The sequence below is a fragment of the Hydra vulgaris genome, chromosome 05 (genome assembly GCF_038396675.1).
Source record: "Hydra vulgaris chromosome 05, alternate assembly HydraT2T_AEP".
Lineage (NCBI taxonomy): Eukaryota > Metazoa > Cnidaria > Hydrozoa > Anthoathecata > Hydridae > Hydra > Hydra vulgaris.
Window position 1 is genome coordinate 8,466,566 of NC_088924.1, and position 24,077 is coordinate 8,490,642.

Consider the following 24,077-nt stretch of genomic DNA (forward strand, 5'->3'; position numbering starts at 1 on the left):
ATATATATATATATATATATATATATATATATATATATATATATATATATATATATATATATATATATAGAAAGTAATCTTATATAAAGCATGGAAAAATGAGGTTTCAAAAATGACGATGTGACGTAATCACCGTCGTCTTTTTGCAAAACACTGATGATACTGTATTTCCAAGGACTCTCTCGCTTTTCTCTTTAAATAGTCTACCTCTACTTTAAGCGCGTTGTTTTTATTCCAGCCAAAGGCACCATGGTAATTTCTGGAATGCCCCGCTACGGCCGAAGTTTTCCATTTTCTATCAAAAGTATGTTTTTGATGTTGGCAAAAGCGAGTTGAAATCTTGAGTTTTGTTTCACCTACATAGAATTTTCCACACAAACACTCCAGTTTGTAGACTCCTGGGTAAGAATTGTACGGAAGTCGAGGCTTGTTTTTTTGAGTTATTAATTGTTGAAGGTTTTTTGTAATTTAAAAACTGGAGTATAGAGCCTGCACTTTTAAATATCTTTTTTAATCGATTACTTAATTTCGGTACCCATGGTAGAGAAATATAATTAAGTTCTAGTTTTTGATGTTGTTGTTGTTGTTGTTTTATTAATTATTTTGCTTATTGTTTTTTATTTTTTTGACAATGTTTTGAAGTATTTTTTTATTATAACCATTTTCTATAAACATTTCTGTAAGAAACTTTAATTCATGATTTTTATGTTCTTTACTGCAAAATGCAAAAGCTCTTTGGATAAAACATTTAATTACACCATAAATTATTTTTGGATAGTGACAAGAATGCGGCTTTGTTTGCACATTAGTTATTGCATCTTTGCAATAGATATTAAAAAGATATGTTCTGGATTTGTTATTTGTTATCGAGAGATCAAGAAAATTTATTGTGTGTGAACCACTTTCTTTTTCAATTGTATATTTGATATTTGTGTGTTGATTATTTAACAAGACGAGAAAACGTTCTGATTCTGCCTCATTAATAAAACGGGAATGGATGTCGTCAACATACCTTTTAAATGATTTTACACATATTGGTAGTGTAAGATATTGTGCCTGTATTAACGCTTTTTCTTCATAATATTGCAGAAAACTCTCTGCCATAACTACCATTAATGACAAACCTATAAGACCGGCATCTACTAATGTGTGCATGTTGCTTTTACTTAAAAAATAACAGTTTGACAAACACAAATCTAAAAGTATCTTTATTTCTGAAAAAGATAATTTTGAATTAAAGACAGGACTGTTACGGAGTTGTTCTAATAAAATATCGATTGATTATTTAACTGGTATTGAAAGGTAAAGATTAACAATATCAAAGGAAACTTGAAATTCACCAGGATCGATATACCATGATTGAGCACATTCAACAAATTGTTTTGAATTTCGAAGTTTTATTTTGTTAAGATTGGAGGCAGGTTGAATGAGATTTACTAAATAATTTGATAATTTATATGTAGATGATCTTATTGTGCTTACTAATTGACTGAAATAAAAACAACGCGGTTAAAGTAGAGGTAGACTATTTTAAGAGAAAAGTGAAAGAGTCCTTGGAAATACAGTATCACCAATATTCTCCAAATGAAGGCGGTTTGAATAAAGATGACGATGATTACGTCACATCGTCGTTTTGGAAACCTTATTTTTCTTATTTAAGACGCAAGAATTACATTGAAGTTTTATTATTTGTTTGTTTTTTAACGGTTTTTTATATTACTTGAATAACGAGGGTATATATAACCCCTAGAAATATTGTAATTTAATATAAAGAAATTTATAAGGATAAGGTTACATACTATACTAGATATTTCAACTTAATTTATATTTTAAAAACTTATCTAAGATGTTAACTTTTAAAAAGAAATAGTAAATAAAAAACACAGGGCAGTGTAGAAGCGACAACTAATATGCAAGCGCATTAGTAGTTTAAAAATTAAAATTTTATAATGGCTGCGGTTCTGTTTTTAATTTTTTTTCATGTTCGCATAATATAAACACTCTAAGCACTAATTCCCAATATATTCTTTAACAAAAATTTCGGCTTCTTTGAGTTGCATAAAAAAATCATTCAAATATAATATAGATTATATTAAAATGCTTATAGATTTTCTAAGAAAATTACTGCTCTGGACTGGGGTGATTTAAAAGCACAAAATGAAATAGACCTTTATAGCAAGTAAATAGATACTGTTTCTAAAGTGGACTTTTAGCGTGAGAAAAAAAAAAACAACCATCGAAGTTGTTTATAACTTTAAACTTAAGGTGTTTATAACTTTAAACTTAAGGTGTAGAAATTGTAACAACGGTTTTTGTTACATGGAAAGAGAATCATTAAGTTACTCTGTCATTTTATTCTGTGTCGTGGAACATTAGGAGCTTTATTTAAATAATACATCGAAGGAACCCTTTCGTAAAAAACTCTGAATTAATTCTGTCGCAAAACATCAGGGGCTTTAATTAACTGTTTATTATATGTTTCTCACATAAAAATAAAAAATATTTTTTTTTTGTAGTGTATTTTATTTCTAAAACATTTTTAGTAGGATATTAAAATCATATAGTATGATATTTTAATTTTTAAATTACAATTCGCAACAAGCAATTTTTATTTTTTAAATTACAGCCAATTACCCTTTAATATACTCAAAGACACATTATTTTAACCAATGACATTAATTCTTGGTTGATATTCTTCTTTGCTTTTCTTATTTCGTAGCCATGTTTACCATGTATTTTTTAAAGAGTACAACTGTGATAGAAAAAAAACAGCAATTAGGAACATTTCTTAAATAATAAATTAGAAAAATTTCTACATGTTCACCCAAAAAAATATTGAAAATGGTTGAAAACCAATGTTTAATGCTATTTGAAATATCTATTAATCTGTTTTTAAAATATCTAGCTAGTCAATATGTATTAAACAAAAACTTGAGAAATTTTCATTTCATTATTTAGTAAAGTTATTTGAGTTCTAAATTTATTTACAACGAATTATCTACATTGTGTACTATTCTATCACGTTGATACTATGAACACTCATATATGAGTGTTCATAGTATCAACGTGATAGAATAGTACACAATGTAGATAATTCTTAGCATTTTAGTAATTTTTTAGTAAAAAGGTATTTTAGTAAAAAAAGGTATTTTAGTAAATATTTGTCGCGGTTATGCATAACCGCGACGAAATTTTACTAAAATACTACACCTAACAACAATTAACATGTTGCTATGTTAAGGAAAAAGATGAAGTGAAAGCTCTCAAGTTATAAAACGCATAAAAACCCAGGTCTCTTGTCAAAAAAAATTTGATATAATTCGCGTTATTAATTTAAATTTTTTAATTTTGAGCGGTCGGAAACATAATGGCCGGTACGCATAACACTTGTGTGTGCAGAATCATCTAACTCTAGGTAAACATTAAATAAAAACTTGTGTCCTTAAAGCATAGGCTATGCATCCATCTCTATAGGTAATATAAATGTTTCCACAATGTGTATAACTCCACCACGAACCTCAATGTCGAAACTTTTAACAACAGCACCTCTCAAAGTAGTCAACTAAAATAAAAAGAACTACGTCAAGCAAGTTAAACAATTATTGCGTTTTCTTTTTTGTTTCATTTCTATAAACAAAAAATTTCTAATGCTTCCTAACGTTTAAATTGTAGGAGAGACTGGGGCACCATAATACACTTGGTTTTTGCTTCGTAACAATTTTTTAATACACCTTTATTTTAAGCGATTTGTTTAATTTGTAGAATATATTTATACTTATAAGTAGTTAAAACACCCATGGGGTACCTTAAAAACACCCATGGGGTACCTTAAAAACACCCATGGGGTACCTTGAAATTTAAAAAAAAATTGATAATTACAAAAATCCAAATATTGCATCTAATGATCAAAATCACATTTCAGAAACCTAGATAAAATATCGTTTTAAATGTTATTTTTAAGCGTAAATAAATAATGGCTTTGTATCGAAATTAGATTTCTTAGTATTGTATTTACATGAATCTCCGAATAATTGACTGTAAATATTAAAAGCAATGATTTTTAGAATTGTTTATGACACAACAAAGTACTATTTTACAGTTTTAAAACTTGCTAATAGAAAAAAATTGCTTCATTTGTAGTATCAACTTGTTTTTTCAATAATTTTGTTTAATGAAGCAAAGAGCTTATGAATTGTAGTTTACGAAATAATGTTACTTACCGATAAACAGATTGAATAAAATACCATAAAACTTAGCAACTTTAAAAACTAATAAATTACTTCGTCATCAAAAAAATACAAAACTCGACCCCTCGCAGGCCTAATTATATCAAATGATATAATTTTTTTTTTTCAAAACATAACTCTAGTAGTATCTATTTTACCATATGAAAATGTTTGCTACAACTCTTAAGATGCCTCCACACTTACAATGTTTCATGGTGCCCCATGTATTATGGTGCCCCACTCTCCCTACATTAAATTAAACAATTAATTAAATTTAACTTATACATTACCTGCTGGAATTCGTTATTATCGATCGACTCGTTAGTTTCATAAAGTGATTTTGTTACATCATTATTTTTCAAACTTGAAAGCAATTGCTTCCCAGGAACCATATGATAATTAAGCATTCGTCTAAGCAAGCAAGCATTATTCATTTTTCTTTTAATAAAATCTGGAATGTTACGTATTGACAAAGGAACTATTAATGTAATATCTTTATTAGAATTTAAAATTTCTTTTGCCAAACCAGTAGCCCACAACATATCCACAAATTGTTCACCTCCCATTTCTCTTGCTTTATACAAAATATCGCTTTTTTCTAAGAACAAATAATCACTTTTTATTTTTCAAAACTTAACAACAATAATAATAATGATAATCAACAAAAAAAGACGATAACTATAATACTAAATAAATAAACAAACTTATAAGTAAAAAAGGATTAGATTTTTCTTCTTCATCATCATTCAATATGCAACTGCTTCCCAATCCCAACCTCTCAAGAGATGGCTGAAGTTCAAAAATTATTTTTCGAAGATTTTTTTCATATTCAAAAATCATCTAAAGAAATTTAGAAACATTAAGTTATTATATGTATAATTTGTAAACCCGGTTGTGGGTAACCAACAAACCGGTATTTTTTTTATTTAATTTTTTTGCTGTTGTAGATCACTAAAAAACCGGTTTTGTTAATTTAAAAAAGTGCTTTATATTTTATATTTCTTGATTATGTTCAAAAACTTCTGATATTTAAATCCTATGCTTGGTTTGTATAATTACCATTTGTAATATTCAATAATAGGGTAAATTAGTCTAACTTTGATCAACATTCTGAAACTTTAATTTGTTTTTGATGGGAAAGGTTTTTTTTCAATAGATAAAAGACTTCGTTTTCTATAATAACATGGAAAAAAAAGTTTTATAAAATAATTATTTCTAAAAATTAATTTTACAAGAACAAATTTTTGACCTGATTTATATACTTTTTAACTTAAGTCGGTCATCGTTATAATCAATGAGAAAACAATAAAAAATTTGGAGAAAACCAATTCATATATGAAAACTAATAAAAAGAAAAATATATTTATCTATTACTCACTATTGGAATCGTTAAGCCTACACTTTTTAATACAAAATTTAGAGCCTTATTGATATCGGTTTGGAGTACATATCTAATTGCAAAATCAGAAAGTAAGTTATTAGATTCAAGATGAGAAATTAGGTGTTTGTTAATTAAAGATTCAAAAACCTTGCTTATGATAGGAAGAAGACTTATGGGACGGTAGTTAGACAAATTAGATCACTCTCCAGAATTTTTGAATATAGGGATAACAGATGCTGCTTTCCAGCAGGCTGGAAAACAAGACTCTGATAAGCACTTGTTGAATGGTTTTGAGCTCCGGAGAACACTTCTGCAAGACAATAACAGGTATGTTGTCCGGGCCACAAACTGTAGAAGAGTCTAGGCAGGAAATCACTTTTGATACAGAAGCTGGAGTGATATGAATGTCAAGCAATGGATCAACCTGTTTGTTTGCAATATCAGGTAGAACGCAACTAGTGGAATAAAGAGATAATATTGATGAAAAGTTTTTAGCATACAGTTCAGCTTTGTCTTTAGGTGAGGTGACAAAGTCTGAACTATACAAGAGAGATGGAATTAAAGATTTGCCCTTATTTATGATATCATTAAAGATTCTCCAGAAGTCGCAAGAGCCTAATTTTTGAGATGAGATACGAGATTTGATGACCTGAGTATAGCAGGCTTTGGTGTTAGACGAAACCTTTTTACAATTGTTTCTAGCAGTAATAAACAGATGTCTGTTTTCTGGAGAATTGTTTTGTTGATAAATATGGAAGTAACAGTTTCAATTGGCAACCACAGCAGCACAATGTGAGGAAAACCATGGAGGAGAGTGAGGCTTGACCTGGAATCGTCGAGAGGGAACAGAAGATTCCACGCCAGTAGTTGTAAGAGGCCCGATAATAAGGGGATTCAGGTGATGAAGAAGAATGAGATATTAGTTTTAGAGAGATCAAACTGTGATCAGAAGCACCTAAGGTTGAATGTGGAGAAACTGAGCACTGACTAGGATCAGAAACAAGACATAAGTCGAGTAGAGAAGGTAGATGATTCGGGTTGTCAGGAAAGCGAGTTGGAAAGTTGACTCTTTGAGGGATTGAAAAAGGCAAAAATTGTGGGTTTTAATGCCTGCAGAATCACTGACACTAGAGCCAAGCCATTCAGAGTGGTGAGTATTAAAGTCACCGACAACAACTATATTAGCTGATGGATAAAGAGAGAGGGCTGGTCAATATGATCAGAAATAACATCAACAAGAGTGCAGTCTTGAGATGAAAGAGAACGATATAGAACAAAGAGAAAGGCAATAGAGGGAAGTGGTGCTAAACGAAAGCACATGAAAGAATAGTCTGTGGATTCAAACCTAGTCTCACAACAAATGGGTGAGTTCTTATGAATGTAAATGCCCAGGCCAAGCATGTGACTATTGGAGTCTTTACGAATTAAAGAAAGATAACCATCAACACTAAGATCACAATATGAGACAGCCGAACTCAAATTAGTCTCACAAAGAGCAAGTAGGTCTGGTGAACTTTGCAAGAGATAAGACTCAAAAGAAGAAAAGTTACTTCGAAGACCACGAATATTTGTGAATGATAGGTTTTGGGAACTTGGTGATGATGATGGTTTTTTGTGTTTTATAGTTTTTGGTACTTTATTCATTTTTAAATTAGATTGAAGAACTTGACTCAAAGCATAGATAGTACTCAGAACACCGCTTAATAGCCCAAGCAATTTCCTCATTACTACTAATAAACCTTAAGCCGTAACAAAGGGCTCCAAATGTGGCCTCCGCAATGCACACCAAAAGTACAAACAGGAACACCACTCATGCGCAACATGGCGCTGTTAATACTTTGATATTTTTCAGCTGTTGATGGAATCATCCTCTCTGAGAGCTACCACAGAGTTCGGGAAACCTGACTACCAGCCGGCCTCAGAACCATAAAACTGAGTTTTAGAGCTGTACCCTCATTAGGAGATAATAGAATGAGTTGCCTAGTCATAAAGACAGAGACACAAGCAAAACCCATGCATTGAGTCAACTGGAAACAATGTATTAAAAATACATCTGCGCCAGCCTAATAGATGAAGACAGTAGCCGGAAGCAATTTAACATCTGCCCAAAATGAGTATTTTTATCAAGACATCATCATACCAAGATACCATCATCACCATCAAAAGCGGTAGTGGTGTAGTGGTAAGAGTGCTCGCTTTGTACGCGAGAGGTTCGGAGTTTGATACCCACCACGTCCCTGGAAGTACCGCACTCAACTTAGTTTCTCCGCGCAGCGGCCTTGCTTGGCAAGGTTCGTGTTTTGGAATTAAAGAGTTGAGAGAGGGTTGCACAACGAATAACAACTAAAAAATAAAAAACACAAAAAAATGAGTAGCCTTTTTTACTGTAGTGGCCCCCTCGGGCCTTGGGGAGGTGAATAATCTAAAAAAAAAAAATCTCTAGCCTTTACTCAACCAAGAGCCCCAAGGCAGGGGGTGTTTTAAGTCGGAGTTGGCATCTCCTAGCCTTTGCCTAACAAGGCGTATCCTACAAGGCAGCAGGGTATGAAACAGATTGTACTGGGTTACATGTTACTAGTAGCAGGATAACCTGATCTGACCTATGCTTAGCTTTTTGTCTATCTAATTGTTGAGTAGTTTAAAATTCAAGAGTATTATTATTATGCGAGTTTACTATTAAGTTTTTATTAAGTTGTTATTATTATTTATTGAGCCTTAAGTTAGTATTTATTGTTATTGTTTTTGTAATCAACTGAGTAACCAAAAGAAAAACTTACTTATCAAGCTAACTTCAGTATTTTTTTTTTAAGTTTAACATCCATGGTCTAGTACTTATGTCTTTCAGACAGTTTTTTATAATGTAATCCTTAATTCTTATTTATATTTGATATCGGTGAAGAGTTCAAAGCAATTTTTGTCTTTCCTAGTTGTTCCTGCCTTATATGATACCATGAAAGTTTACCATACCAAGTTTACAAGCTCCTCCTACCCTTACCAACTTAAATTGGGGTTTTTATATCAGAGTTTTCTATCGTCCAGGTTAGTTGTTTTTTTTTTGTGGCAGAAAGAGTATCACTTGTTTTGAATACCTTCGGTAACAAGTATCTTTATAAAAAATACAAGGAGTTGGATGGTAAAAAAATCAAAGGAAAATAATTTTTGCAAAAACTGGAACTTAAGAGTATACAGCTTGTTTTTGTTGCACAAACAATTTTTTTTTTTTTTTTTGCACAATTTTATACAAACAGTAACTATAAGTAAAAATAATTATAAAAATAAAATAAAATATTTTTGTGACTAAATTATTTACTATACAACTAACTTAAAGTTGGTTTAATTTTTAAAAAAACAATTTAAAGCCAGCTTTAGTTTTTATTTTGAAAATTAATGCTGAAAAACAGGGTTTAGATATTAATCCATATTTGCAAATGCTAATCTAAATATAGAATTATCAATTTAAGCCTTTTTTAATTTTAAAAATATAGAAGATGGAACACTAGCACAATTTGGTTTATGCAATATCAGCTGTAGCTGTTTTGTATATGGCCAATAGTGATTGATTTAAATACTATGAATTTCAAATTGCATACACAATATTGGCACTTTCAATGTTATTGTTGCTTTGCTGTTTTTCCAACAACATCAAATCTAGATACTTTATTGCATAACTACAGACTTAGCCTTATAAATCAGTTAGTTACCTGTGCTAGCAGCAATGCAGCTGTGTAAAGATTAAACAGAACTTTTAATTATTTTTTTTTTATCTAAACTATGGGCCTTGTACTGTATTTGTTGTCTTAATCAAATAAATAAAAATAAAAAATTATAAAAAATTAAAAAAACAGTAAAGCAACAATAACAGATCTTTAATCTTGATTTTTTCCAAATATTTAAATAATTATTGAAAATAACAATATCAAGAATAACATATAAATACAAAATAACAGAACAATTATTTCGCCAATTATCTAGACAAAAAAAAAATCTTAAAAAAAAATAACAAAATTAAGACATTATACAAGCTTTTCAGACTTCATGCTATGGTATAACAATTATTTTACAAAAAATTATCATTAATAAATAAAGTTACAGAAATTTACAAAAAATAATAAATTTGGAATAGAATGGGGAGTTAATGAAATTATGAATATTCAGGTTAAGATGGTGGCATTTCAAAGGTATTAATAATTGAGTGGAGTGGAAACAAGTTGACATTTTGAAATCTAGTGACTATTTGTGTGCATGTAAAAACTTCACTAGAGCTGAAAAGTTTTGCTTGCAGTTTACTCAACTATTTTAATAAATTGCAGATATTTTTGTATCTGAAAATTTGTGTACTTATAACTGTTAAAGTAATTTGTGCCAAACCTTTTTAACGTGGATATAAACACCAGCCTCTCATGGCTGCAAAATCAGTGGCAAATCAGCTGGTCATTTTTCACTCATTTTGCAGCCACTAGAGGTTGGTTTTTATTTCCACATGAAAAGAATTTGGCAATGCTCTTTTTACCACAAAAAAAGGAACTTACCTGGAGGATAGAAAACTCTGATATAAAAACCCCAATTTAAGTTGGTAAGGGTAGGAGGAGCTTGTAAACTTGGTGTGGTAAACTTTCGTGGTATCATATAAGGCAGGAACAACGAGGAAAGACAAAAATTGCTTTGAACTCTTCATCAGTATCAAATGTAAATAAGAAATAAGGATTACATTATGAAAAACTGTCTGAAACACATAAGTACTAGACCATGGATGTTAAACTTAAAAAAAAATACTGAAGTACTGAAGTACTGAAATACTTGATAAGTAAGTTTTTACAACTCTGTTGATAACAATAACAATAATAATAAATACTAACTAAAGACTCAAATAAATAATAATAAACTCGCATAATAATCATACTCTTGAATTTCAAACTACTCAACAATTTGATCAACAAAAAGCTAATTAAGGTTTAAATAATGTTAATAAAAAAAGTTTTTTTCTTGTTATTACAATAATGTAAGTTAGTGTATTTTCGGCAACTGTTCTAAGTCAGTCACTTTTACTTAAATTTTATTTAAACAAAAATTTAAAAAAAATATTATTATGTAAAAGCAGATCAATATAGAATAGACATCTATAAGAACATGTAAAAAAATATTTTTATTTGATGACTTTTTTGTGAGGGTAAAAGGGTTCTTTTGTACATCAATTTAAAAAAACCATATTTACTAATTTAAAACTTCCTAAATTTTAAATATACTAGTTTTAAAATTTTTTAAAATACAATTTAATAGAGTTAAACTTAAGATATAGTTTAATTGAACTTTACATATACAAATTTTAAGATACAAATATAATAATTTTAACAAGATATTGTTTTCAATACAAATAAGTAAAATCTAATCATAACATGTTTCAAGTATCAATCTTTGATTAAAATATGAATACCTATAGTTTGATAACGATAATTAAATTTATTTAATTAATAATTGATTAAACTAAAGAATAAATTGTATAACTAGAATACTTTACATGTTTTAATTTTTATTTAGTGGCTTTTTCGGCCTTGGAGAGGTAAATAACATTAAAAGTAAAAGGTAATAATAAAAAAAAAAACATCAACGCCAGTGAGCCACTTTACTAACTGAATATATCTATTCGTATGAATGGAGAGGTTGTGTATATGACATTGTCTCTACCATTGAAGAACCAATCTTTATACAGAAGTTTTTTGATTTAAAAATAATGTATGGCACAAAATGACTAACAGCAACATTGATACAATACCAATTGTTTTATTTTTACCAAAAAATTTCAATGGCTTTTTAGCATGATATACGCAAATTATGTGTAGCTTGCCTTGATCAGCAGAGAAGTTAAACTCATCAAAATTCCACAAATGACATGAAGTGTTTTCATTATTACCTGCTTCAGTTGGATTTGCTTAACAGTGTGTTAAAAAATTCTGCTAGTATTTCTTGCATGTAAGAAGCATTTGAGTGATGAAATATTACGAATGGCCCTGGTGCTCAACTAATGACTCCACTGGTTGATGAAAAACCTGTATTAATCTCACACTGCTGTACTGTTGAAAAACAATTAGGATTAACCTTGATGATGTCATAGTAAATTTCATCAAAGCTCTTATAAGATAATTTGACCATACACTCTTGTATGGTTTTTTTTGCATTCAAGTTTTCTCGATTTATGCAAAGAATTTATAAAGATTTATTGCTCAGATTAGACATATTTAATAAAAGCCCCAAGTAAAAAAAAAGTAAAGCATAAAGTAAAACGTATTTTATTCAATAACATGCTTCTGTTTTTAACTCATAACAATTAGTATATATTCTTAAATGTCTTTAAAAAGAATAAAAAAATAAATAGAACAAGCTATTTATGGATTTTAAAGTAGGAGGAAAAGTGTATAATTTTATTTAAAAAAAAGTGCTTAACAATCATTATTGTTAATACCTTGTAGCGATAAAAAGTTTTAGCAATTAGTTTTAAATGGATCGAAGCAAAGCTGGTTTAATGTTTTAAAGCATCAACATTTAATTTTTAAATAAAATTTTTTTGTGTGATATAAGCAAATTAGTTTTTTAAATGATCACGCTGCGTAGCTGACTACTGGGAAGGAAAAATTTGTTTTTCCAACAATTTTGATTTTTTTTTTTAAATCTTGTCAATTTTTTACTTAAACTAATTAGCCATATTAAAGTTTTGTTGTGTTATGAAAAAAAAAAAAATGGCATCAAATAGTTAAAAAAAATCACTATGCTTCCTGTTGCATAGCTGAGTGCCAAAGCTAAATAGTTAAATGTTGCAAATTTTGTTTGTTTTTTTCAAAGGGGTAAACAGATTCTGTCTGTTGACCAGCTTCGCACCCCTTCTTTATCTATTAGGCTGGCGCAGATGTATTTTTAATACATTGTTTCCAGTTTAAGATGTTGAATGCTGGATCTTCTTGACTCAGTGCATGGGTTTTGCTTATATCCCTGTTTTTATGACTAGGCAACTCATTCTATTATATCCTAATGAGGGTACAACTCTAAAACTCAGTTTTATGGTTCCGAGGCCGGCTGGTAGTCAGGTTTCCCGAACTCTGTGGTAGCTCTCAGAGAGGCTGATTCCATCAACAGCTGAAAAATATCAAAGTATTAACAGTGCCATGTTGCGCATGGATGGTGTCCCTGTTTGTACTTTTGGTGTGCATTGCGGAGGCCACAATAGGAGCCCTTTGTTACGGCTTAGGGTTTATTAGTAGTAAAGAGGCAATTGATTGGGCTATTAAACTGTGTTCTGAGTATTATCTATGCTTTTAGTCAAGTTCTTCAATCTAATTTAAAAATGAATAAAGTACCAAAAACTATAAAACACAAAAAACCATCATCATCACCAAGTTCCCAAAACCTATCATTCACAAATATTCGTGGTCTTCGAAGTAACTTTTCTTCTGTTGAGTCTTATCTCTTGCAAAGTTCACCAAACCTACTTGCTCTTTGTGAGACTCATTTGAGTTGAGCTGTCTCATCATGCGATCTTGGTGTTGATGGTTATCTTTCTTTAATTTGTAAAGACTCCAATAATCACATGCTTGGCCTGGGCATTTACATTCATAAGAATTCACCCATTTGTCGTGAAACTAGGTTTGAATCCACAGACTATTCTTTCATGTGCTTTCGTTTAGCACCACTTCACTCTATTGCCTTTTTCTTTGTTCTATATCGCTCTCCTTCATCTCAAGAGTACACTCTTTTTGACATTATTTCTGATCATATTGACCAAGCCCTCCCTCTTTATCCATCACCTAATATAGTTGTTGTTGGTGACTTTAATGCTCACCACTCTGAATGGCTTGGCTCAAGTATCAGTGATTCTGCAGACATTAAAGCTCACAACTTTTGCCTTTCTCAACCCCTAACTCAAATAGTTAACTTTCCAACTCACTTTCCAGACAACCCGAATCATTTACTTTCTCTACTTGATTTATGTCTTGTTTCTGATCCTAGTCAGTGCTTAGTTTCTCCACATTTACCCTTAGGTGCTTCTGATCACAGTTTGATCTCTCTAAAACTAATATCTCATTCTTCTTCCTCACCTGAATCCCCCTATTATCTGACCTCTTACAACTACCTGAGAGCTGACTGGGACTCTTTCCATGATTTTCTTCATGACCATCCTTGGGTAGAAATCTTTCGTCTTCCTGTTGACAAATGTGCTTCTTACATAACTTCGTGAATTCAGACTGGCGTGGAATCTTTTGTTCCCTCTCGACGATTCCAGGTCAAGCCTCACTCTCCCCCATGGTTTTCCTCACATTGTGCTGCTGCCATTGTCAATCAAAACCGTTACTTCTATATCTATCAGCAAAACAATTCTCCAGAAAACAGACATCTGTTTATTACTACTAGAAACCATTGTAAAAAGGTTTTGTCTAACGCTAAAGCCCGCTATTCTCAGGTCATGAAATCTTGTATCTCATCTCAAAAATTAGGCTCTCGCGACTTCTGGAGAATCTTTAATAGTATTAAAAATAAGGGAAAATCTTTAATTCCACCTCTCTTGTATGGTTCAGACTTTGTCACCTCACCTAAAGACAAAGTTGAACTGTTTGCTAAAAACTTTTCATCAATATTATCTCTTTATTCCACTAGTTGCGTTCTACCTGATATTGCCAACAAGCAGATTGATTCATTGCTTGACATTTGTATCACTCCAGTTTATGTGTCTAAAGTGATTTCCTGCCTCGACTCTTCTACAGTTTGTGGCCCGGACAACATACCTGCTATTGTCTTGCAGAAGTGTTCCCCGGAGCTGTTGTCTGTACTCTCAAAACTATTCAACAAGTGCTTATCAGAGTCTTATTTTTTAGCCTGTTGGAAAGCAGCATCTGTTATCCCTATCTTCAAAAGTTCTCGAGAGCGATCTGATTTGTCTAACTACCGTCCCATTAGTCTTCTTCCTATCATAAGCAAGGTTTTTGAATCTTTTATTAACAAACACTTAATTTCTCATCTTGAATCTAATAACTTACTTTCTGACCATCAATACGGATTTCCATCTTCTCATTCTAAAGCTGATTTACTAACAGTAATAACCGATAGGCTTTATTGTGCATTAGATAAAGGTGGAGAGGTTAAGGCCATCGCTCTTAACATTTCAAAAGCTTTCAATAAAGTTTGGCATGCTGGTCTTCTCCATAAGCTTTCTTCTTATGGTGTTATCCAGTAACATCTTTAAGATTATTAAATCCTTCCTTTCCAATCGTAGCATAAAAGTTATCCTTGATGGACAGCACTTTTCTTATTCTGCAACTTCAGGGGTTCCTCAAAGTTCTATTCTTGGCCCTATGCTCTTTTTAATTTACATTAGCGATCTTTCAGATACTCTCACATCTAAGATGGCATTGTTTGCTGATGATACAACCATTTATTTTTGTCGTGATAAGAAACCAACACTCTCTGATTGCTTGGAGGGGGCATTTGAGCTTGAAAATGATCTCACTTCTGCTACAGCATGGGGCTCACTGTGGCTGGTGAACTTCAATACAAATAAAACTCAATTTTTTTCAGCCAATCGTTATCACAATAATTTTGATCTTCCTATATTTATGAACGGTGATGTACTCAATGAGTCATCTACTCTTCATCTTCTAGGATTAACTCTTACTTCCAATCTTTCTTGGAAAACATATATCAAATCAGTTGCAAAGTTAGTATCTGCTAAGGTTGCATCTCTTTATTGAGCTCGACACTTTCTTACTTCAGATTCTATTCTCTATCTCTATAAATCTCAAATCCGGCTTTGTAAGGAATACTGTTGCTATATCTGGGGCGGATCTTCTAATGATACGCTTTCTCTTTTAGACAAGGTGCAAAAAGGCATTGTAAACATTGTTGTACCTGCTCTTGCAGCCAACCTCCAACCATTATCACATCACTGTGATGTTGCTTCTTTTTCTCTTTTCTACAAATAATATAATGGGCACTGTTCTAAAGAGCTAGCGTCTCTTGTGCCTTCTACTAAAATTCATTCTCGTGTTACTTGTCATTAAATTAAGTTTAATCCTTTTACTGTGACTGTTCCTAAGTGCTCCAAAAACTCTTATTTGTCTAATTTTTTTCCTTGAACATTAGCTCTTTGGAATTCACTTCCTTTATCTTGCTTTCCTGATTCATATAATTTGCAATCCTTTAAATCATCCACCAATCGTTATCTTGCTCTACAATCTTTATCTTTTCTCTTCCAGTAACTTCCAACTTTAATTAGTGGTTGCTTGCAGCCTTGTTGGAAGCGAAGATATGTTTAAAAAAAAAAAATGCAATAAAATGTTTTCATATATATTTTTAACTTAAAGACATTTATATTCAATTAGAAATTATTCAAAACTTCAAAACATAGCCATATAGTCAATTTAAAAATATGGAAACATTCCAGGTACCAGTTGCTTGTCCATCTAATGAAAATAAAAAAGATGTGTATTGTGTAAACTTTTAAATTATTTTAAAATTTATTTGCATTTGGATCTAAAATTTATTTATAGTTTACTTTTCTTTATAACAGCCATCAAGATAAAAAATAGAAAAACACTGAATCAAAGGAATTACATAAGTATGAATCATGACGAAAAGAAATACAACGCTAAAGAAAATGCTAGACTTCGAAGGCAAAGGTGGAAAAAAGATTTTCGAAAAATTGCAGCTGAAAAAATAAACAGTTTAGAAAGAATGAGAAAATCTTGACTGCGGCAAAAAGACGTATTTTCATCTGTAGAATGAAATCACTCATCATTTGCAAATGTGCAAGTTAAAGAAAAGTATATGAAAAAATTGAATCGCTCTGTCACCAAAAGTCTTATTCAGAAGACGGTACTGTTGTGTTGTTTACTCGATGAGACTCAATCATTAACTTACTCAATTTAAAAATTAACAAACAATCTCAGAGAGAAAGACTTTGTGGTTATTAAAAATTTTTATTGCAACAATGAAATTAGTTGACTTTCCCCCAAAATAGCAGATTATACTTCCGTAGTGATAGGAGACAAAAAGGTGCAAATCTGACACATGTTATATACGCTAAAGGAAACTTTTGAAGAGTTTTGAAGCTAAACAATTCAGATATTAAATTAAGTCTGTCGAAATTTTGTCAGTTGAATATAGACCAAGTAAGTATAGACCAATATACATTCAATGTGTATCATTAATTCCTCATAACGTATGTGTTTGCATGTTACATCAAAATATGCATTATGCTCTTGAATCATTTTCCCGGGGTTCAGATATATTTTGTACAATTAAAATGGGACACTTAATGATTCTGAATTTTATTTGTGAGAAACCAACAAAACAAGATTTTAATGCTGTTTGCGAGGAATGTACCATTTATAGTCTTTTTGAGAAAATTATTACTTCAGTTCGAACAATTTGAGTTAGACGTTTCTTGGAATCAGTGGTAGAAGCCTCAAGCAAAATTGTATATTAAAATAGAAAAGGTTAACAAGGAAGGAACAATTGCAGTTTTATTATCACATATTAAAGAAATGGGTGCAAAAATTTATTATTTATAGTAATGTCAAAAGCAGTCAATCATCCGTATTTAAATTAAATATAGAACCAGCGATTTAAAAAGACTCAAATAAGGCTGTTATTCAAGTTGACTGGGCAGAAAATTATACTTGTTTTTACCAAAACAAAACGCAAGCAGCTCATTCTGGTCAAAATCAGATTTCTACTTTTACATGGGCAGTTTGGCATGGTCAAATTAAATTTTTTGTGCTAGTTTCTAATTCAAGCAACCATGCAAAATTATCTGTTGTTCAAAACATAAATAAAATTATAGAACTTCTATCAGACAATATTACAGAAGTTCATACTTTCAATGACAACGCAACATCTTAATTCAAAAACAAGTATTTTTTAGCACCAATGAAAATTTCAAAAGAAAAGCATACAATTAAAATGCACTGGCATTTTTTTGCTGCAATGCATGGAAAAGGAGTCGTGGATGGAATTGGAGCCACTGCAAAACATGTTGCCAGAAAAATGTTTTAATGGAAAAATATATAATTTCTTGCGCTAGCGACTTGGCAATCGCTGTAAACAATTTAAAAATTACTGAATGAAAAAGAAAAGCTAGAAATAAACAACTCTCTTGGTTTGAGGGCCTTTTTTAAGAAAAAAAAAAAAATTAAAAAATTGTGTTAATGCCATTACTTTTAAGTTTTAGACGGAAGCGTTGTTGGTGAATAGTTTTCATTGAAAAATGATAACGAAGGAATAAAAACTATTAAATTTACATTTAGTGTCTAGACAGTTTAGAAGTGACCAGGTATCTTAAAAATGCCCTTTATAAACTGTAGAAACAATTGTTATTATTTCTAAGTAAAAACTATAAATATAGTATGAAATTTGTTTTATGTTTTAATCTAAGTTATAATAAAAATTTGCATGTTGTGTAGCTGATAGTTGTATAGCTGACTTCATAGTTTTAAAAAAATTTTTTTTAGACTTGTAATTATTGTTATATTTAAAAAATTTTATTAATAAAACTTGGACGAAATAACTGTTTATGAAGAAAAAAAAATTTTATGAAAATATAAATGATAATTTAAGAGAAAAATTAATTCAAAATTTAGATTAAAAAAAAAAGCTTTCTTGCGCGTTGCGTAACTGACCATTGTCTTTTAGATCGACTTATGTTAAACTTTTTACTAATTTTTTTTTTTTTTTTGAATAACAATAACAGATGATAATTAGCATACAAAGGAAAAAAAAAAAAAAAATTTATATTATATTAAGTCAGTCAAATTTAAAAAAACTTGTTGCATATGTTGCGTAGCTGACCAAAGAACACTACTAATATATTTACTCTTTTTAATTATATTTTCTACTTTTTATATCCTCTACTTCATTCTACCCTGTTATACCCAACATTTAAATATTCAAGATTTTTTTACACTAAAAGGTAAAACAAATCAAAATAATTATGAACTATATTGATTAGAAATAAATTTAAAAAAATGCACAAAAAAAAAAGCATAAATGATAATTATTTAAACCAATAAAAGCTAGCAAATAAAAAGAATAGATAATAGATTATTGTACCTCCAAATAACTCTTTGGAAAACTGACTATTGACTCATCAAAATTTTCAGATAGTAACAAATTATTAGCAAATTCAATACTTTCATCTAAAAGATGTATTTTCTAAATAAAATATAAAAATTTTAAAAATTAAAACAGCAGAAAATAAATAAAATAACATAAAACAAAATAAAATTATCATTTAAAATTATTAAAAAACAAATTTATTTAAAAATAGGCAAAAACTAAATATATCACAAAACAATAATGCAAAACATAATTTCAACCTTGAGAAAACAACCTTCTGATGCATTTGTATATGAATCTAATATATAAAAAATGTCATTATTATAAAACATAAAATGATATACTCATCAAAATAAACCAAAAGAAAAACAGTATAAAAACATTAATCCAATAATTTAATTCAAACCAAATATATAATTAAAAATAAATTAAAAAAATACCAGTCTTTTTTATACAACTTTGATTGAAAACAAGAGACTTAGTAGCTAAATAATAAAAAAAATGTATATTGGTAAAACATATATACATAAAAAAAAAAAAAAATATATATATATATATATATATATATATATATATATATATATATATATATATATATATATATATGTATTTATGTATATATGTATATATATACATATATATATATATATATATATATATATATATATATATATATATATATATACATATACATAAAGAAAATATAAATATAAATAAATATATATAGTTATTTGTATATATAAACAAAATTAATAAAATATATATGAATATATATATATATATATATATATATAAATTTATATACACATATGTATATATAAATATATATACCCATATAGCAAGCTTACATTGGCTCAACATAAGTTTTACAATTGGCAAATTTATTGTGTTAGGCCAACATTTAGCCAATACTTTTTTTCAGAGTAATATTTCAATTCTCCATATTGGTTTTTTGCAAATATTGTACTATGTTGGGCCAACATTTGGTCTATGTAGTATTTGACCCAATGTTTTTCTATGTTCATACACTAATGCCGTTGAGCCAATATTCAGCCAATTTAGTTGTTAGATTATTTTTTTGGTATATTTTTAAAACTTGTTACGTAATATTTTTTAAAAAAGGTGTTGTTTTACAAAATATAGAAAAATTGATATTATCTTTCCATTTTTTTTAAATTAATCTTCTAAGAACATTAGAAGGTTACCTCATAAGAAGTCAACTTCAAAAGGTTCTTGTGACCTAATTTTTTACTTCTTTAAATAATGAAATATTAATTAGCATTTAAATGTGCTTCTAACGTTTTACTACAATTTAAATTATAATTTTAATTATATTTGTAATAAAAAAACAATAATCAAACTATTTTTGTGTTAGATCTTACTGTATGCTACAAATCTAGTTTTATCTCCAAATTTTTGAGTTTGAAATAAAATGATTTAAAAAACGCCATACAAAATTATTTTTATAACTTAAGTTTTCTTTGCAACTTTTTCGATGATAACTCAGATTTCAATATAGTAGAAAAACATTATTTTGAGGTATATGACAAATCAATAACTCAAATTTCTCAAAATTTCAAGATATTCTAACCTTCCGATTTGTTGCTGATTGCTATTGTTAGACATTATAACTCTAAATTTATAATGTATCATACTCAAACCATCCTCGAGATCAAAAAATAGTATAGTATATAATCAGGCTTTATGACTAAAATAAAATCATATCTAATAAAGAAAATGTAATTGTAGAGCTAAAAAATCTGGCTAGAACCTTAATTTGTTAATTAAATCAAACTATCCTTATCACAACCATGGCAATCATTTATATTTGTATTGGTTTTTACAAAATTTGCTGCTAAAATTATGATAAATGTGATTACTCACACCAATAATAAATTAAACAGTTAATCTAATTATAGTGATTTCTGTCAAAATCAATTAAGTAGTCGGATAAGACGGATACACTTTTCTCAATTTCTTCTCTTAATTACCTGCTGTAACACTGAACATCTGTTCAAAATAGTATAGCTATTACATTAACGCATTTTCAAATATAACCAATCATTTCTATTCTCTCAGGCGTTTATGACTAAATATGTTATGTAATGATGCACTAAATCCTTTAGACTATTTGTTTCTACTTTTTTGTCATACATATTTTTGAATTTTGTTTTTTTTTTAATCCTAGATTTTTTTCTATAATGTTTTACACATATCTCTCATGCGCGGGTATATCTCCACCGCATATTACTGTTTTTAAAAAGAATTAGTTTTTCATAACAAAAATTTATATGTTCTTGAATTTAAGCAGAACAGTAGGCTTTCTTACTAGTTAATATATAATTCCTTTTTGACTGCCTGACCAAGCCATAACCCTTTGTACTTGCATGTACACTCCACTGAACCTGTCCCTATTTGAGTCAGTTGATGTATGAATACTCCACTGTACTTGTCCCAATTTAAATCAATCAATGCATGCAATTCGTTTTAAATCAAATTCATTTATTAATGAAATATTGATTTAATTTTAAATACATGATAAATTTATTTCAGGAAATTTACTCGCATAACTTTAAACAACTTAACTTAAACCACAAGCAAAATGTATATATATAATTTCAACTATCTTGCATTTTTAGGTGACTATTTGAATTAATTAATAGTATATAAGTACTGTGTGTAATACTTGTTAATTTACAAGGATTGAATATTATTTGTGTGTAGTATTACTGTTTTACTGTTATCTATGCATTTGATATTATCATATATAAAGAAGCTAATAGTGCAATAAAAATCAATAAATTAAAAATATACCACCGACTACAATATTATGTCTGGTTAGGTCGAAATGTAACGTTTTGCTTACATAAAAAAAATCCGACATTTTGCATGCAACATTACATTACAATATTATAAATTGTGAAATAAATTGTTACGTCTGGGTTACGTCAAAAGTATAAACACTTAGCATGTAACGTTATGCTACGGTACCACATATTCATATGCAAAAAATTACTTCTCTGTTAAATAAAAATAACGGAAATTTGCACATAATGTTACAAATCTTGTTTACGTTACAATACGTAACGTAACTTAAAAATGTTATAGAAGTATATATATATATATATATATATATATATATATATATATATATATATATATATATATATATATATATATATATATATATATATATATATATAAATATATATATATATATATATATATATATATATATATATATGTATATATATATATATATATATGTATATATATATAAATATATGTATATATATATAAATATATATATATATATATATTATATATATATATATAAATACATATATATATATATATATATATATATATAAAAGATATTTAAAAATTAGTTACAAAATAAAAAAGTAATAATAACATTATTTTTTATAACAAATATATACTTGTTATAAGTGGAGCTAACGTTGTTTTCTGTTCATCACTTTTATCATCAGTTATATCAATTATAGAAACATTTGAAAAACCATCAGATGCTGAAAAATAAAACAAGTAGTATATTTAAAAACATTGAAAAACAAATACAAAGGTTTTATAAACGAACAACAATGTCTTGTTGCTGCATAAGTGCTTGTTAAATAAACTGAAAAAGTACTAGAAATAAAAAAAATCTGAATGAGATTTCTGATAACAGGAAAAATCTTCATAAACCTACCTATTTTACATGAACTCATCTTAATGTTGTTCAAAAAAGTACTTTCTTTCAGTTTATCGAATGTGCTCGCACTGTATCTGTTACTTTCGCCACCAGCAATATGAGCTAGCTCAGTTTCATTAACCTCACTACCGATACCTATGCCAATAATGGAAACTCCCATTGCCCGCAATTCGTCTGCAATGATGCCTGGATCTTCAGCATCTGCATCTGGAGTTTGAGAACCGTCTGTCAATACAAACAGCAACTTTGCAACTCCTTTTCTACCTCCGTGTTTTGATAAGAACAGTTTTCTTTGTGCAAGACGAAGTGCTCTATCTATTCTTGTTATTAAACCCATTAGCGGAATATCGTCAACAGCTTTATTAAAGCTGCTCAAGTCTGTAAAACTGTTCAGCATGATACTGTGCTCTGCATGATAACTGAATGTAATCACTCCTGCTCTTGACCCATTGGCACTTAGGCCAAATACAGCAATGAGGCTCTTTAAAAAATCCTTCTCTTTATGGTAGTCTCTTCTCAGGCTGCCAGATGAGTCAAGTATAAAGCCAATATCTACAACAGCTTGACAACTAGGTTGGACTTTTGCTAAACAAGAAATAGCAAACATGTGAAAATTTAAAGATTTTTATTTATACATGCTTACTTAACCAAATATCTCAGGAAAACTTATTCTTGAATCTTCACTCACCTTTTTAATCATGCACTAAAAAACACCCACTAAAATGGTGTTAAAAAAAAGGTGCAGAAAATGTGTCTTGATGTATATTGTGCAACAAAGACATTGGTACCTAATGACTTCTAAATATTAATACGCTAATGAATATTATTAGTGCGCATAGTTACGCATAGTTTTGCCTATTGTTCGTATTGTTACTTACGGTTCTGTATTCTGTAAAATACACTATTTCTTAGTTTTTAAGTAGTTTCTAGGCTTTTGAATGCGCGGTTATATATTCCATACGGTCTTTCGAGTAAGGTCAGCAAGCAAATTAGAGCTGATATACTATTATTTTCGAAAAGAATTGATGTTGTTCATTGTTTAAAATAAAAATTTAAATAATCGTTTGTTTGTTGTTGGTTGTTTTTATTTTTCTAATTTTTATAGCCTGTTTTCATTTTTTAGAAGAAGTTAGAAATAAAATGTCTAGTAAAACAGTTTTTTTAGTTCTATCTAAACATGAATACTGTAATTTAACTAATCTTCTAAATATGAATACTGTAATTTAATAGTGTTAGTGTCGTTTCACTTTCTTTTTTAATAAAGAACTTTCTAGGCTTTTCTAAAAGCGTTTCTTTACTCCACACGGTCTTTCAAGCAAGGTCTTCAAGCCGATTAGAGCTGATAAAGTTTCAAGTCGAGTTAATGTTGTTCATTGTTTAAGAACTAAAATTTTTCTGTTTTTTATTTTTCTGTTCTTTTTTTTAGAAAAAGTTAAAACTAAAATAACTGGTAAAATAGTTTTTTTTGTACAATGTTTCTTTTTTAGTAAAGTGTTTCAGTTTTGTCTTCAGTCTTTTTAGATCATTTTAAGCAAGTACTTTTTCATTTTTTAGAGCGGTTAAAAGGAGCTGAAGGCCCTTTTAGTAAGTATATAGTGTATAGTAGTTTATTTTTAGTTTATATTAGTAACATAGTTATATTATTTTATTTATAGTTTATATT

General features: G+C 29.1%; 1 protein-coding gene across 2 annotated transcripts in view; it reads right to left on the reverse strand.

Annotated features, from left to right (window-relative positions):
- Nucleotides 1-3,296: 3,296 nt before the first annotated feature.
- Nucleotides 3,297-24,077, reverse strand: part of LOC136071833 (collagen alpha-6(VI) chain-like) — a 62,937-nt gene continuing 42,156 nt past the window's right edge. For both annotated transcript variants that reach the window (XM_065797287.1, XM_065797288.1), the window contains exons 8-15: nt 22,412-22,999; nt 22,143-22,232; nt 19,143-19,187; nt 18,963-19,000; nt 18,697-18,798; nt 4,931-5,066; nt 4,517-4,824; nt 3,297-3,562 (exon numbers count right to left, since the gene is read on the reverse strand). In XM_065797287.1, coding sequence (XP_065653359.1) covers nt 3,455-3,562; nt 4,517-4,824; nt 4,931-5,066; nt 18,697-18,798; nt 18,963-19,000; nt 19,143-19,187; nt 22,143-22,232; nt 22,412-22,999 — 1,415 coding nt within the window. In that variant the 3' untranslated portion in view covers nt 3,297-3,454. The remainder of the gene's footprint in view (nt 3,563-4,516; nt 4,825-4,930; nt 5,067-18,696; nt 18,799-18,962; nt 19,001-19,142; nt 19,188-22,142; nt 22,233-22,411; nt 23,000-24,077) is intronic.